A 14,035-nucleotide genomic window follows, 5' to 3' on the forward strand; every position below is an offset into this window, starting at 1 on the left:
CTGGTCGCTGTCCACCCATACCAACACTCACGCTGTGACACCACAGACCTGTTTGCTAGCTGCTTTCAAAAAGCTCAGAGTTGCCGGAAGGATGATTGTCACCTGGGATCCCTGACTGGGGAGGGGAGGGGCGCTGCCCTGGAGGTGGGTTCCTGCAGGTTCAGTCTAGAGGCCAGGTATGTGCACACCTGGTTGTGAGAGGAGTATCTTGCAGGACTGAAATGCCACTCAGATCCCCACACCAGTTTTTTGTAAACTAGGTCACACTAGTAGTTCAGAGTAGTACAGTACCCCTTGTCCACATCTCCTCTGTGCCACTGGGCTCTGGAGGACACCAGCCTCCAGCACCTCTGTCCTCGGGCCTCCTGGTGACAAATGAGAGATGGCACCCCCTTAGCCTTATGTCCAGACCTTTCCTTGGCCAGAGGCTTATGCCTGAAGTCCTTCCATTGGCAGATGCCCTATTTGCTGTTACGTTGCTGTGAAGAGACACCCTGACCTCGGCAGCTCATAGTCTGGGTTGTGAGCCTAGCTTTTGACGGCTGAGCCATCTCTCCAGCCCTTTTTTGTTTGTTTGTTGTTTTTTGTTTTGCTTTTTGAGATAGGTTTTCTCTGTGTAGCCCTTACCACAGTCCTGGCGGTCCTGGCACTCACTCTGTAGACCAGGCTGGTCTCGACTTCCGGAATCTACCTGTCTCTGCCTCTGAGTGCTGGGATGAAAGGTGTGCACCACCACGCCCAGGCAAGGCAACTCTTATAAGAAAGCATTTAATCAGGGGGCTTGCTTACAGTTTCAGAGAATTAGTCCATGATCATGGCAGGAAGCAGACAGGCAGCAGCTCAGAGCTTCACATCCTGATCCGTAGGAAACAGGCAGAGACAGTGGTCAGATGTGGACTTTGGAAACCTCAAAGCCTGCTCCCAGTGACACAATGACATGTCTCCAACAAGGCTACATTTCCCAATTCTTCCCCAAGAGTTCAACTAGCTGGTGACCAAGTCAAATATCATGGGGGCCATTCTCATTCAAAACTCTGTTGTTGGGGGGGTTTTAGTCTTTTTTGGGGGGGACCCACCACCCAGCTCCCAAAAAAGTCACACACAGGGAGGCTTATTCTTAATTATGAATTCCTGGCCTTAGCTTGGCTCAGTTTCTAGCCAGCTTTTCTTAACTTATCTACCTTTTGCCTCTGGGCTTTTCCCGTTCTCCTACTTCTGTAAATCTTACTCTTACTCCGTGGCTGGCTGGTTGTGTGGCTGGGTGGCTGGACCCTGGCATCTTTCACCTTCTCCAGCTCCTAGCTCTCTCCTCCCAGATTTCTCCTTCTATTTATCCTCTCTGCCTGCCAGCCCCGCCTATCCTTTCTCCTGCCTTGCTATTGGCCATTCAGCTCTTTATTAGAGCATCAGGTGTTTTAGACAGGCACAGTAACACAGCTTCACAGAGTTAAACAAATGCAACATGAACAAAGAAACACACCTTAAAATAATATTCTACTACATTTCCTCTTTTTGTCTAAATAAAAATGAATGGTTTTTAACTTAAACATAGTAAGACTATATACAATAACAGTTACCAAATAAGGATTACATTAACAATATTCTGCCTATTTGTAGTTAGCACATTCAGAGAAAAAATGCATTATCTATGGTATCTTGGCAAATCCAAAATTTTACACCTAACTTACTTTCTATCATAACTAAGGAAAACTTCAACTATAACTATCTAGTCTTCAACTCCATCAAAGACCCAGAAGGATGTAATATTATCTAACAACAGAGACATTTGGTTGCCTGGACAGTCACCCAAAGTTCCTCTGCAACATTGGGGCATCCATCTTCAGCCCACAGGCCCAGAATATCTGTCAGACTTTTCAGTGAAACAGGAATTCTGAAAGGCATGTCCTGCCTTGTTTTGGCAAAGTTACAGTCTTTTCCCTGTGTCCTGCATGTCCAGTCTGCACAGCAAATTGTCAGCAGTCAAAGGCAAGAGCAGTTTCTTTGCCCAGTGGCCAACCTTGCCACAATGAAAGCAAACTCCATAAGGAGATTCTTCAATGCCATCATCTCTGAAGTAAATGGGTACAATCAGGAGCAGATGTGTCTCACTGACGTCAAAAGCCCTAAGTTAACAAAACATTTTAAATGCCATATTCTTGTTTGTTTACTGCAGTGCTGGGGTGAAACCTGGGGCTTGTATAAGCCAGGCATGTACTCTGCCACTGAACCGCTACATCCTGTCCTTCATTTCCCTTTCAATCGAACAGAGCAGATTCTGATGGAACAACCGAGCAAAGGCTGCAGGATTAAAAGGGACTGGAGGGGCCCACTCACTGTTGGCTGGCCTTGGTCCACAGAGGCACATCTCCTACACCCGGGCTCAGGAAGACGCTGAAGTGACTTCAAAGTCAGCTCTGGGCTGGGTGTTGTCAGAGATAAGAAGGGTCAGGGAGATAGACTCTGAGTAGAAGCTTTGTGTGGGAGCCAAGGTCTGGAAACAAGATTGGAGACCCTGCTGGGACTAGGGCTGAGGTGTGGCCTAAGGAGGGGCAGCACGCGGGCTGTCCTGGGTTGGCCACACTTGGGCCCCTGCCCAGGCCTCTTGTATGTGTGTTGTGCAGAAGAGATACCACTGAAAATAATGGGCCCTCTGTGGTTATAATCGGAGAGGAGAGAGAGAGAACCACCAGAGGCATCTGGGGGAGTCTGCTGTGGCTATCTCAGGGAATGGGGAATGGAGCAGAGAGAAACAGCAGGGAGAGAGAAGACCGGCAATGGCTGGGCCGTGGGCACAGGACAGTAAAAGCAGCCGCAGAGTCCTGCCAGTTCTAAGGGGTTCTGCGGCAGCGGGAGCAGGGCAGGGCACGTTAGCTGGACCGGCATGGGAAGCAGTGTGGGGTTCTGATCCGCTGGAGGCTTGTTTGGGTTACCAGAGAACAAGAAGCTCTCTCCGGACTGGGGGCCGTGGGAGTGGATAAGAAAATCAGGGCTTCTCCTGGCAGCAGACAGGAGCCACTTTGCATGGTTCCTAAGGAATCCGGGGTGTTTGCTGGGGAACTCAGTTTTGGACTGACACCCCTGTGGTGTGCTCAGGGATTGGCTGGGGGTCCTCGCTCTCCTGGGACTGAGCTCTCGTTCCCCTCAATCCCCTCACACCTTCAACTGCTCATCTCTTCCCCTTATCACCATCTCTCCTCCGTCTCCCCTCCTTAGCCTTTAAGACTTCAAATTTGTGATCATGTGATTCAGAACTCCAGGTCCAGGGAAGGCTCTCTGTTCTCCCGTTTTAACCTCCCATCTCACTTCAGAAGCATCGGAATTACAGCGGTGTGCACTGCACCTGCCCTTTGTAGCTTCTGGGATTGGAACTCGGGACCTCACACCTGCACCTGCACATGATTTATTCACTCAGCCTTCTGCCAACCCCACACCCAAACCTCATCTCCCTCTTTTTTTTTTTTTTTTTTTTTTTTTTTGAGACTGGGTCTCATGTGGTCCAGGCTGGACTCAAATTTGCCTCCTAGCCAAGGCTAGCTTTGAACTCCTGATCCTCCTGCCTCCACCTCTGGGATTATAAGCAGGCACCACCATGTCTAGCCACAGCTTGCTTTTATTGTGCCCGCAGTAACGGTCTCGAGTCAGCGTGGTATCTGTCTGTCTGTCTGTCTGTCTGATGAGTGCCGTCCACTCCTGTGTCCCACCCTAGGGAGGCATCGTGATTGCTTCCTCGCTGGAGACTGAGGGCATCTGGTGCAGGAACAGCACAGCCGTGGTGAGTGCTGTAATTGTTTCTCTGGGGTGTCCGTGGAGTCTGGGTAAGGGTTTCCCTAGGGCGCAGGCAGAGCCCTGGGGAACGCACTGCTTGCCCAAAGTGGTTGTAACCATTCCCCTACCTGCCAGGAGTTGCCGTGGGTCAATGTTTGTGTTTTCCAGACTCATCTAGATAAGATGTTGACTTGATTCGGTAGGTCCTCCCCACCCTGGCTAGAGAAGGGTCCGCCCCGTGACAGTCGACACTCACCAGCTGTTGAGTGACGGGCCACATGTTGGCAGCAGTACTTATGGTCAGTTCTGCAGCAAGCCGCCTTGGGCAGCCAGCAAATGCCGCTGCGGACAGCAGGCTGTTGGAAGGGGGTGCACAGGTACCTCTGGGATGTGGAAATGGGAGCCGGTTTGCCCCGCCTCTAGCCCTGTGCTACCTTCTGGTGGTTTGAAAGAAAATGGCCCCCAAAGGGAGAGGCATTATTAGGAGGTGTGGCCTTGTTGGAGTAGGTGTGGTCATTTTGGAGGAAGTGTGTCACTGTGGAGGCGGGCTTTGAGGACTCATATATGCTCAAGCCACGCCCAGTGAGGCAGACCACTTCCTGTTGCCTGTGAGTCACGCTGTGGGCTGCCTCTCCAGCACCACATCTGCCTGCAGGCCGCCATGTCCCACCTTGGTGATAATGGACTAAATCTCTGAAAATGTAAGCCACCCCAAATGAATGCTTTCCTTTGTAAGAGTTGCGGTGGTCATGGTGTCTCTTCACAGCAACAGACGCCTAACTGAGACATCCCCATGTCCTCTGATGTCCTGAGGGACGGCTTCTTCCTCTTTGAAGACAGTAACTGATGCTTGCTTCTCTGAGGCCTGGAGTGGACAAGATCAACTTTTTTTCCTCCATTGTCTGTCTTTTTCTCACTGCCAGGCAGGTCAGGTTGCACCATCCGCCTCTTTCACATCTACACAGCCTCAGAGAGGGTGAGCGCCTTTGTCAAGGTCACTCGGCTCCAAAGTGGCCGAGGTGGGGTTTCTCAGTCTGGTTCTAGAGCCTCATGCTCCACAGCTTTCACTGTTTGTCTCTTTCTCCACCTTAATAAGCGTTCTGTGACCCCTGAAAAGGGGGACTAAAGCACTCCGTCCTGTGTCCTCACCCCTCAGGCTCCTCCCCCAGTGCTCCCTCCCTCACACTCGGGCTGTCCACTCAGGTCCGGCCTCCGGATGCTTTTTGGGGGAAGGGCATGTGGCAGTGCCCTCTGTGGTCGGCACACAGCAGGGCAGAAGCACTCAGCCAGGGTGAGCCGGGCACGCTCCTTCCTGCACCTTATCCTCTCTTCCTGAGGGCGCTCGGGATGCAGTTTGGCTGGCTGTCTTTGCCTGGCGTGCATGTGGCCCTGGTCTCCCTCCTCAGCACCACAGGAAACCCCTGTGCAGTGAGTGGTACAGGCCCCTAATCCCGCCACTGGGGAGGTGGAGGCCGGAGGATCAGAAGTTCAAAGACAGCCTTTGCAGCGTAGCAAGTTTGAGGCCAGACTGGTGAAACCTTGTTTGAGGAAAAACACACGAGACGCTTCTTGAAGATGCCCTCAAAACCTTGCCAGGGGCATAGAGAGCTCACCCCCACTGCCAAGGTGAGCCGTGAAGGCTTGGCATGTTCTGGTTTGCTCTTGGCCATGTTTGTCCTTAGCCTCTTAAACCCAGGACCTCTGACTCCATGCTCCATGTCCTTGTCTCAGCACCTGTGACCACACTGCCTCCCAGTGGCGGCTTCAAGGCAACTAGACAAGGAAGGGTAATTCCACACACGGGCATGCTAAGGGTGGTTTGCCTGCAAAGACCAGAAAGTTGAGAACACGGAGGCCAGAGTCTGGGGGCGCCTCCCCCCCCGCAGCTCATCTGTTTCTCAGATGCAGAGCAGGCAGGCCACCCTGTCCCCAGTGTGCAGCGGGCTGCGTGAGTAGCAAGGCTGAGCCGCCTCCCTCGACTCCACGCGGTGCCTGTGGCCGTCTGTGGCTCATCAGCCGCCACAGGCTCTCCTGACAGGACTGTCCAGTTGAATGCTTCAGAGATGACAGAAGGTCCTCACTCATAAAAGCCAGCTGTCCCTTGCCAGCTCAGTGCCTTTGGTGGCAGCTTTGAGGCCCGTGGAAAACTGAAGACACTCCCAACATTTCAGTGTTGTAACGATCCTCCACTCATGACGGCGGCTCTCTTCCCTTGTGGGGTTGCTTTTATTTTTATTTTGTGTGAGGGTGTTTTGTCTGTGGGGATGTCTGTGTACCACGTTTGGGCCTGGTGCTCAGGGAGGCCAGAAGAGGGCATCAGATCCCTTGGAACTGGAGTCACAGATGCTTGGGAGCTGCCGTGTGGGCGCCGGGAGCCAAACCCAAGTTCTCCTCAAGATCAAGAGCTTTTAAACCCCAAGCTGTCTCTTCAGCGCCCTGACCCCCATGTGGTTCTTCTTATAATATGAGACTCTTCCCAAATGTGAACCTGAACTGTGGTATTGAAGATGTCTTCAGCCGAGCCGTCTTAGGAGGATGGGACATTTGCCTTAGCATCATGAACTGTAGTAGAGAGAAAATACATCTGGTGCCCGGGTGTGGTGGTGCATATTGAACCCAGGGTCTTACACATTCTAAGAGGCAGGTATATTTGTTTTAAATCAAAACACTGGGGACTGGAGAGATGGCTCATGGGTTAAGAGCACTTGCTGTTCTTTCAGAGGACCTGAGTTCAGTTCCCAGCACCCATGTGGTGGCGCGCAACCATCTGTAACTCCAGTTCTGGGGGTCCAACACGCTTTTCCCACCTCTGCGGGCAGCAGACACACATGTAGTGCACACACTACACTCAGCTGAGATGCTCATACATATAAACATTTCAAAATCTAAAATACAATGAAAAACTGTTTAAAATCATTTAGATTTTTTTTTTTTTTTTTTTTTGAGACAGGGTTTCGTTGTGTAGCCTTGACTGGCCTGGCATGCGCTCTGTAGATGAGGTTAGCCTGGAACTCATAGAGATCCGGTTGCCTCGTGCCGGGATCAAAGGCGTGCGCCATTATACCCAGCTTTAAATTATTTACTTTTTGAGAGACGTGGAGATGACTCAGGGGGTAAACACGCCTCCCACCGAGCCTGGGGACCTGAATTCAGTTCCTGGAACCCACACGGTGGGAGGAGAGGACCAGCTCCTTCGAGGTGTCCTCTGACCTTTGCAGGCAAGGCGGCATGTGTGTGTCCCCACCCTACACAGAATAAGTCAATCAATGTAGCACATTTTAAAAGTTACCTAATTTTTGAATCAAAACCCTATTCCAGTGAGTGAGCATTGAAGGTCTGTCCCTTCTCTGGAGGCTGGCCATGTCTGTGGGCACTTGTGTGTTCTGAGGTTTCCACTTCAGTGACAGAAGAACCCTCATGCTCCGCTGGCCTCACATGCTCCGCTGGCCTCCTGACAGACCGCAGCACGCCACACCCCTTCCCCTGAAGCTTGCGTTTAAGCTTCACTTAAAACATCATAGAGATCCAGCTCCCGCCACCCCACCATCTTGCTTGCTTTTGTTCCCTGAGCTCATGAGCATGTCTGTCTCTCTACGGGCTCCCTTCCATCGGCATTTTCAGGCTGTGGTTTTCTGAGGTGGCCGGAGCACAATTCCAGGCTAGGTCTCCGTAGCCGAATGGCCAGCCGTCGCCAATGTCGCACTGATTCACAGAACGCTGCTGAGAGCCTTTACCCACCGGGCAGATGTTTATGAATTGGGGTCTGCTGTGCCCAGACACCTTCCCTGAGAGGCTTAAAGACAAGCAGGGGAGCCAGGGAGGCGCTGCCATCCTGGGGACCTCTGAGTACAATTTGGGCCGGGTGCAGGGTGAGAGAGAAGAGGTTTGGGGGGGTGGTTTGTGTTTTTGCTTTTATTTTATTTTTTTTTATTTATTTTTTTTTTTTTGGTTTTTTCGAGACAGGGTTTCTCTGTGTAGCTTTGCGCCTTTCCTGGAACTCACTTAGTAGCCCAGGCTGGCCTCGAACTCACAGAGATCCGCCTACCTCTGCCTCCCGAGTGCTGGGATTAAAGGCGTGTGCCACCACCGCCCGGCTTTTGCTTTTATTTTTAAGACAAAATCTATGCAGGCAACTCAGGCTGGTCGTCCGAAACTCATGGTCCATGGTCGTCATGCCTCAGCCTCCCTAGTGCTCAGATCGCAGACGTACGCCACCACACCCTGCCGAACCCCCCTCTTTGTGAATCAAATCCACACCCGTGTACCGAGCACAGCACCTCAAGAATAACAGCGTCAACACCCCGGAAGCCCTGTGCTGTTCATCTTCTCTTGGGTTTGACTAGGTCTGGAGTTGCCTGGGAGCTGCACCCCTGGACCTGGCTGTGAGGACCTTTCCACAGGGAGTTAACTGAGCGGGGGCGACCCAAGTGGAATGTGGGTGGCACCACCCCCATGGGCCGGGGTCCCCAAGTGAGTGCAAAGGAGAAAGTGAGTTGAGCGGCAGCATTCACCTCCCTGCTTCCTGAGTGCATGTACAGTGTGGCAAGCCGCCTTCCAGTCCTGCCCAGTGCCCGGTCGGGATGGGCCACACCCCCAACCCTGCCTAAACACCTGGACACCCTTCCTAAGTTCCTTTCCTTAAGTCGGTTGTCACAGCGACGTGAGAAGTCACTGATACAGGATTTCCCATGTACCATGACAACACCCTTTTCTCCTTGGTTAGGTTTAAGCTAGGTGCAATAATATTAACGTGTGAGCCAGTGAGATGGCTTTGTGGGTAAAGGCGCTTGCTGCCAAATCCAAGGACCTGAGTTCAATTCTTGGGTCCCACGTGGTGGAAAGAGGGGGCTGGTCTGCTTTGCTTTTCTCTTGCTTGGTAGCACCACGACCAAAAGCAGCTTGGAGAGGAAAGGGTTAATTGGTCCACCGTCACAGTCCTTCGAGGAGGAAGCCTAGGCAGGAACCTACAGGCAGGACTTTCTACTGGCTTGTTCCCACACTCATGTCCAGCTTCCGTTCTTATACCCCAGGCCGCCTGCCTAGGGACGACACTGTACAGTGGGCTGGGCCTGCCTGCATCAGTTAGCGATTGAGGAAATGCCCACAGGCCGCTATGATGGGGGTAATTCCTTAATTGAGGTTCCCTCTTCCCAGGCAAGCCAAGTTGACAGCTGAAGCTAACTATAACAAGAGTCTACTTCAGAAAATTATCCTCTGGTCTGCACATGTGCACCACATCTCTCTCTCTCTCTCTCTCTCTCTCTCTCTCTCTCTCTCTCTCTCTCTCTCTCTCACACACACACACACACACACACACACACACACACACACATTTATTTATATTGAGACAAGATCTGGCTGTGTAGCATTGCCTGGTCTGGAACTCACTGTGTAGACCAGCCTGACCTCGAACTCCTAGGGATCTGCCTGCTTCTGCCTCCTGAATGTTGGTATTGAAGGCATTGCACTACCACGCCCAGTTTAAAAATTTTTTTTTTTTTCCAATACAGGGTTTCTTCTCTGTGCGGCCCTGGCTGTCCTGGAACTTGCTCTGTAGACCAAGCTGGCCTCGAACTCAGAGATCTACCTGCCTCTGCCTCTGCCTCCCAAGTGCTGGGATTAAAGGCGTGTGCCACTACCACCCAGCTAAAACTATTTTATTATGAGTACAGCTGTTTTGCCCACATGTATGGCTTGTGTACTATGTGCATGCAGTACCCCTAGAGGACAGCAGAGGGCACCAGGCCCCTAGAAACTGGAGTTACCGGTGCCTTAAGTCCCCACGTTGGTGCTGGAATTCAAACCCGGGTCCTCTTCAAGAGAAGCCAGTGACTTTTTAGCTGCTGAGCTGTCTTTCTAGCCCCCAGATGTTAAAATAGACAATAAAATCGTCCTCCATCCAGTTTCCTAGGCTGTGTCCCAGTTTCTTGGTCTGCCAAAGGTACCCTGCCTCTCCCTACCCTCAAGCTGAAAACCAAGCATTATCTGCCTGTGAATCACGTCGCTCACCCAACCAGTCCCACATCCAGGACTCTCTGTGGCAATAGCTTTGCTGACTAGTCCTCACTCAGCCTGGCCACCCTGTCTGCCGGGCTCACCAGCCCTGACCTCAACTCCCTTCCACGGCACTCCAGCTGGAGTGCACTTCACGCCCTGTGGTGGTTCCCTTCTGACCTTGCCTTTCTCTGCCGCAGACTCCATCTGCTCCAGAAGCCTTGGGCTTTATTGCCTTCTGATAATGACGGGCATGCCGCCTGCCAGGCACTCTGCTGCAGTCTTTATAACTCCTGTTCAGCTTGGGAATTACTGCCTGTTTTGCAAATGGGGAAAATAGCAAGTGCATTGTGTGGGTCATACTGCACATAAATAGCAGAGCTGAGGAGTCAGCCTGTCTGGTCCCAAGACCTCCTCCTGAGCCTCTGAACCCATCAGGCCTCCGCCACCTCCCCTGCCCTGCCCCCTCCCGGTCTCCCCACATCATACCCAGTCTCTAGTCCCCAGCTTCTCTGATGTTCCAGCTCACAGTGCTCCCCCTCCCTCTCAGCTCCTCCCGAGGCAATCCAGCCTTGCACAATTTAGTAGTTAATTACAGAGTGACTTGGATGGGTCTCTGGTTAGTTCACATGTGCCTGCCAGACTCCCAGGAAACCTGTTAGTATCTGGTTTGGGGAAGTTGGTGGGGGCGGCGGCGGCGGCGGCGGCGGGCACTTCTTGTTTCCATTGCCAAAAGCCATTGGCTCCTTCCTGCCACACCCCCGCCTCTGCCTCCTTAGCATGTTCACACAGTTGCACACTCACACACACACACATGCACACACTCACACACACACCTAATCAAAAACTGCCTTCCAAACCTGACGTTTAGATGTCTGAAGCTATCTACATAGGATGGAGCGCGGGACCACTCCCTCCTCAGTGGTTACTGGACATTGCCCTTACTATGTGCTTCCAGTTTGGATCAACAAAACCATCTGAGTTGATGGGAGCTCCTAGGACCAGGAAAGACATTGATGTCACCACCTACAGAGAGGCCGGGGTCTATTGAGACTTGGAGGGGGACAACTTGGTGTCTCAGTTCTAATTCTGGTCCTGATGCTGTGCGGTGATAGTGATGGTGATTGCTGTGCGGATGGAGGAGGAAGGGGAGGAGAAGAGGGGGGGAGATGAGGAGAGGGAGGAGGGGGGAGAGGAGGAGAGGGGAGATGAGGGGAGATGAGGAGAGGGAGGGGGAGCAGGGAAGCTTTTGCAGCCTTAGTGATCTGCAGTGACATTTTTGGGCTGTGAGGAAAATCACTCCTCCCCAGGAGGGGAGCCCTAGAACTAAGCCTAGTCCCTAAAACTAACCCTAGCCCCTCCCGCCCACAATCTGTTTATCTGTGTGATCATCCTGGAGTGACGGCTTTCCTCCTATACACTTAAGGCCGCACATTGGCTGCAGACATGGCTCAGTGCTTGATGCTCTCCCAGAGGCCCCGGATTCAGCTCCCAGCACCGACATCAGGCAGCTCACAACTGCCTGTGACTCCAGGGGATCCGATGTCCTCTTCTGGCCTCTGCAGGCAACTAAAATAACATGGCGAGCCAGCACAGCGATTGGAGGCAGGTGAGCCGTCGACCAGGCCAGAGAAAAGGAGAGGGCATGAGAGATGGGTAGGAGTCAACTTGACACACTGTGAAGAGGGAGCCTGTCTGAGGGTTTGCCTCCGTCAGATTGGCCTGTGAGCAAGTCCTTGATTAATGATTGATGGGAGGGACCCACCCCGCCCACTGTGGAGCGTCCCACCCCTGGGCAGGTGGTCCCGGGTTACATAAGAAAGCAATCAGTGAGCAGCATTTCTCCGTGCCCTCTGCCTCAGTTCTTGCTTCCCTGACTTTCCTTCACGACGGACCCGTAGGCTGTAGGCTGGAATACCTCCCCCAGTTGCTTTTGGCCATGGTGTTATCACAGACATAGAGAGCAAACCAGGCCAGACCCCCAGGCCACACTTCAACCCTGTTACAGTTTTGCCCAGAGCCAATCCTGACGTAAGAATAAACGAGGAGAGGCGCTTATGTAAGAACATTTCCAGTTTGGGGAGGGGTGGGGGAGGGGCACGGCTGGAAGTCAGGGGGACACCTGGGGAGGGTGGCTTGTCACTCTTTCCCTGCGGCAGCCTGTCAGTGAGGGAGGCACAGGCACAGGGCCACAGGGTGAGGCACTGGCAGAGATTTTGCAACTGGCTGCCAGGGCTGAGAGGCCCCGCCTCCGGAGCAGGGAATGCCCCGCTCCTCGGTGCACTTGGGATGGGTGGAGAGGGCTGTGTCGGGAACCTGTGCCCGACATGAGTCTACTTAGGCCATGAAACCAGCAAGGGGTCTGTAGGGCCCTGCCCGTGACTCTGGGGGCCATCTGCCTTCCATCCAGGCCCTGGGGTCCCTTATCAGTCTTTCGGGGTGCCTCTTAGCAAAGCTCAGCAGGCCCAGGAAGTGGCCGGGTGAACCACCCATGGGTGCCTGGCTGGCACAGTAGAGTCGCCACATTCCAGGCTCTTGGCTGGCAGGGCAGGAGACACTGAGCCAAGGCAGACAGGTTTCTCCTCCTCCCCCGGGAGGCCAGGGGCCCCGAAGATGGAGGAACAGGTGTTCAAGGGGGACCCGGACACCCCTCATTCCATCTCCTTCTCGGGGAGCGGGTTCCTTTCCTACTACCAAGCTGGGGCCGTGGACGCTCTGCGAGACCTGGCCCCGAGGATGCTGGACACGGCGCACCGCTTTGCAGGGACGTCAGCTGGAGCAGTGATCGCAGCCCTGGTCATCTGTGGGATTGAAATGGGTAAGAAGACCTTTATTCTGGGGTCTCCCGGGGAGGGGGGGCTGCTGGAGGGACTCCTCTGAGCAGGACCTTAGCCGCTTTGGAAGTGCTTTGGGGACAAAGCCAGACCTAGCAGCTAGGAAATGAGATGGTCAGTAGGATCGTGGTCGGCCTCGAGGTGTGCCAGAGTACCCGTTGGTGAGCAGAGACCTTCCAAGGCGCCCTTAGCTGTGGGCTGCCCTGTGCCCAAGCCAGAAGGAAGGAAGCACAGTCCCTCCCGACCCACAGACACACACACACACACACACACTCCTCCCTTGGTCCTGTCACGAGTGAGGCTGGGTGAGGCTTCCTCTAAAATGCAAACACCCAGGGAAAAGCAGTGATTCTCGTCCTCCTCGTGTGGAGGGGATTCTCACCGGAAAGCTGCAAGTCTGAGGTTTGAGGAGAGGCAGGAACAGAGTGGGGCACAGAGTAGGAGCTTCATCTCTGTCCTGGTGGGTCACCGGCCACAGTGCTGACCCGGGGCTATGAGCAACAGGTTCCCTGTCCAGCAGTGTAGAGCACAGGCCCGACCACCACCCCTGCCTGCTCGGTGCCAGGCCGCGATGCAGGCCCTTGTGGAACTGAAGTTCTAGAATGTTTCAGAAAGAAAAGAGATAAATTTAAATAGGGATGTCTCCCCTGTCATGATGGGAAGGGACAGGGGTCTGTGAAGAAACTGAAGCTGGCCCGGGATGAAGGGAGAAAGGGGCACCGCGTTCGAAAGATGTTCAGGGAGGGCCATGCTGAGGAGGTGGCGTCCAAGTGGATGTTACATAAAGTGGGGTGCAGAGGAAGGGCCTTTCTGTAGCCCGGGGTGATGGACCTGAGGGGGATGCGGGGAGAGGGGAGATCGGAGGTGACGGTTGAGGGGTCAGGTGACCTGAGACTACAGCCGCCAGCTCCTCCCTGGTGCTGACAGCGGTGGGCCACCAAGAGTGTGCCCCTGAGTCCTGGCCCTGGCATTCCAGTCTGTAGAAACAGAGGCCAGTTGCTGAACTTGCTGGCCTCAGTTTCCTCCACAGGGCAATCCCCATGATGCCCTGACCTGGGGCTGAAGGAGGAACCGTGTTGACAGGCGTGAAGGCTTGGTGACTGGGGCACGGAAGTGCTGGAAACCGCCAACTATCTAGTTTGACCGTTTTAAGGAACCCCGACTGCTGGGCAGCTTGGGTTGAAGGTAGACACCAGGTAGGAGACGGATGTGCTGTGTGGATGGTGTAAGGATGGGAGATTGGGTTTAGAATGTGCTAGAAGGTAGAGCTGATGAGACCAACTGAAGTGTCAGCTGTGAGACGTCTCTGAGGAGGCGGCACCCGGCACCCTGCTGCCTGGACCTCTGCTGGAGGGGGGGGGGGCTTTATCTGAGCACATGGCAGTCGAATGCTCACTAAGTACCACGTCCATGCAAGGTGCCTTTTCTTTCTAACAGTGTGT

The 14,035-nt window shown here is 53.5% G+C and overlaps 1 protein-coding gene across 2 annotated transcripts in view; it reads left to right on the forward strand.

Moving 5' to 3' along the window:
* Positions 1–11,915: 11,915 nt before the first annotated feature.
* Positions 11,916–14,035, forward strand: part of Pnpla1 (patatin like phospholipase domain containing 1) — a 39,195-nt gene continuing 37,075 nt past the window's right edge. Inside the window, exon 1 of one of the 2 annotated variants that reach the window (XM_037199780.1) lies at positions 11,916–12,577. In XM_037199780.1, the coding sequence (XP_037055675.1) occupies positions 12,373–12,577 (205 nt within the window). In that variant the 5' untranslated portion in view covers positions 11,916–12,372. The remainder of the gene's footprint in view (positions 12,578–14,035) is intronic. The other variant, XM_028888439.2, reaches the window with a different exon arrangement.

The sequence above is a fragment of the Peromyscus leucopus genome, chromosome 16_21 (assembly GCF_004664715.2).
Source record: "Peromyscus leucopus breed LL Stock chromosome 16_21, UCI_PerLeu_2.1, whole genome shotgun sequence".
Taxonomy (NCBI): Eukaryota; Metazoa; Chordata; class Mammalia; order Rodentia; family Cricetidae; genus Peromyscus; species Peromyscus leucopus.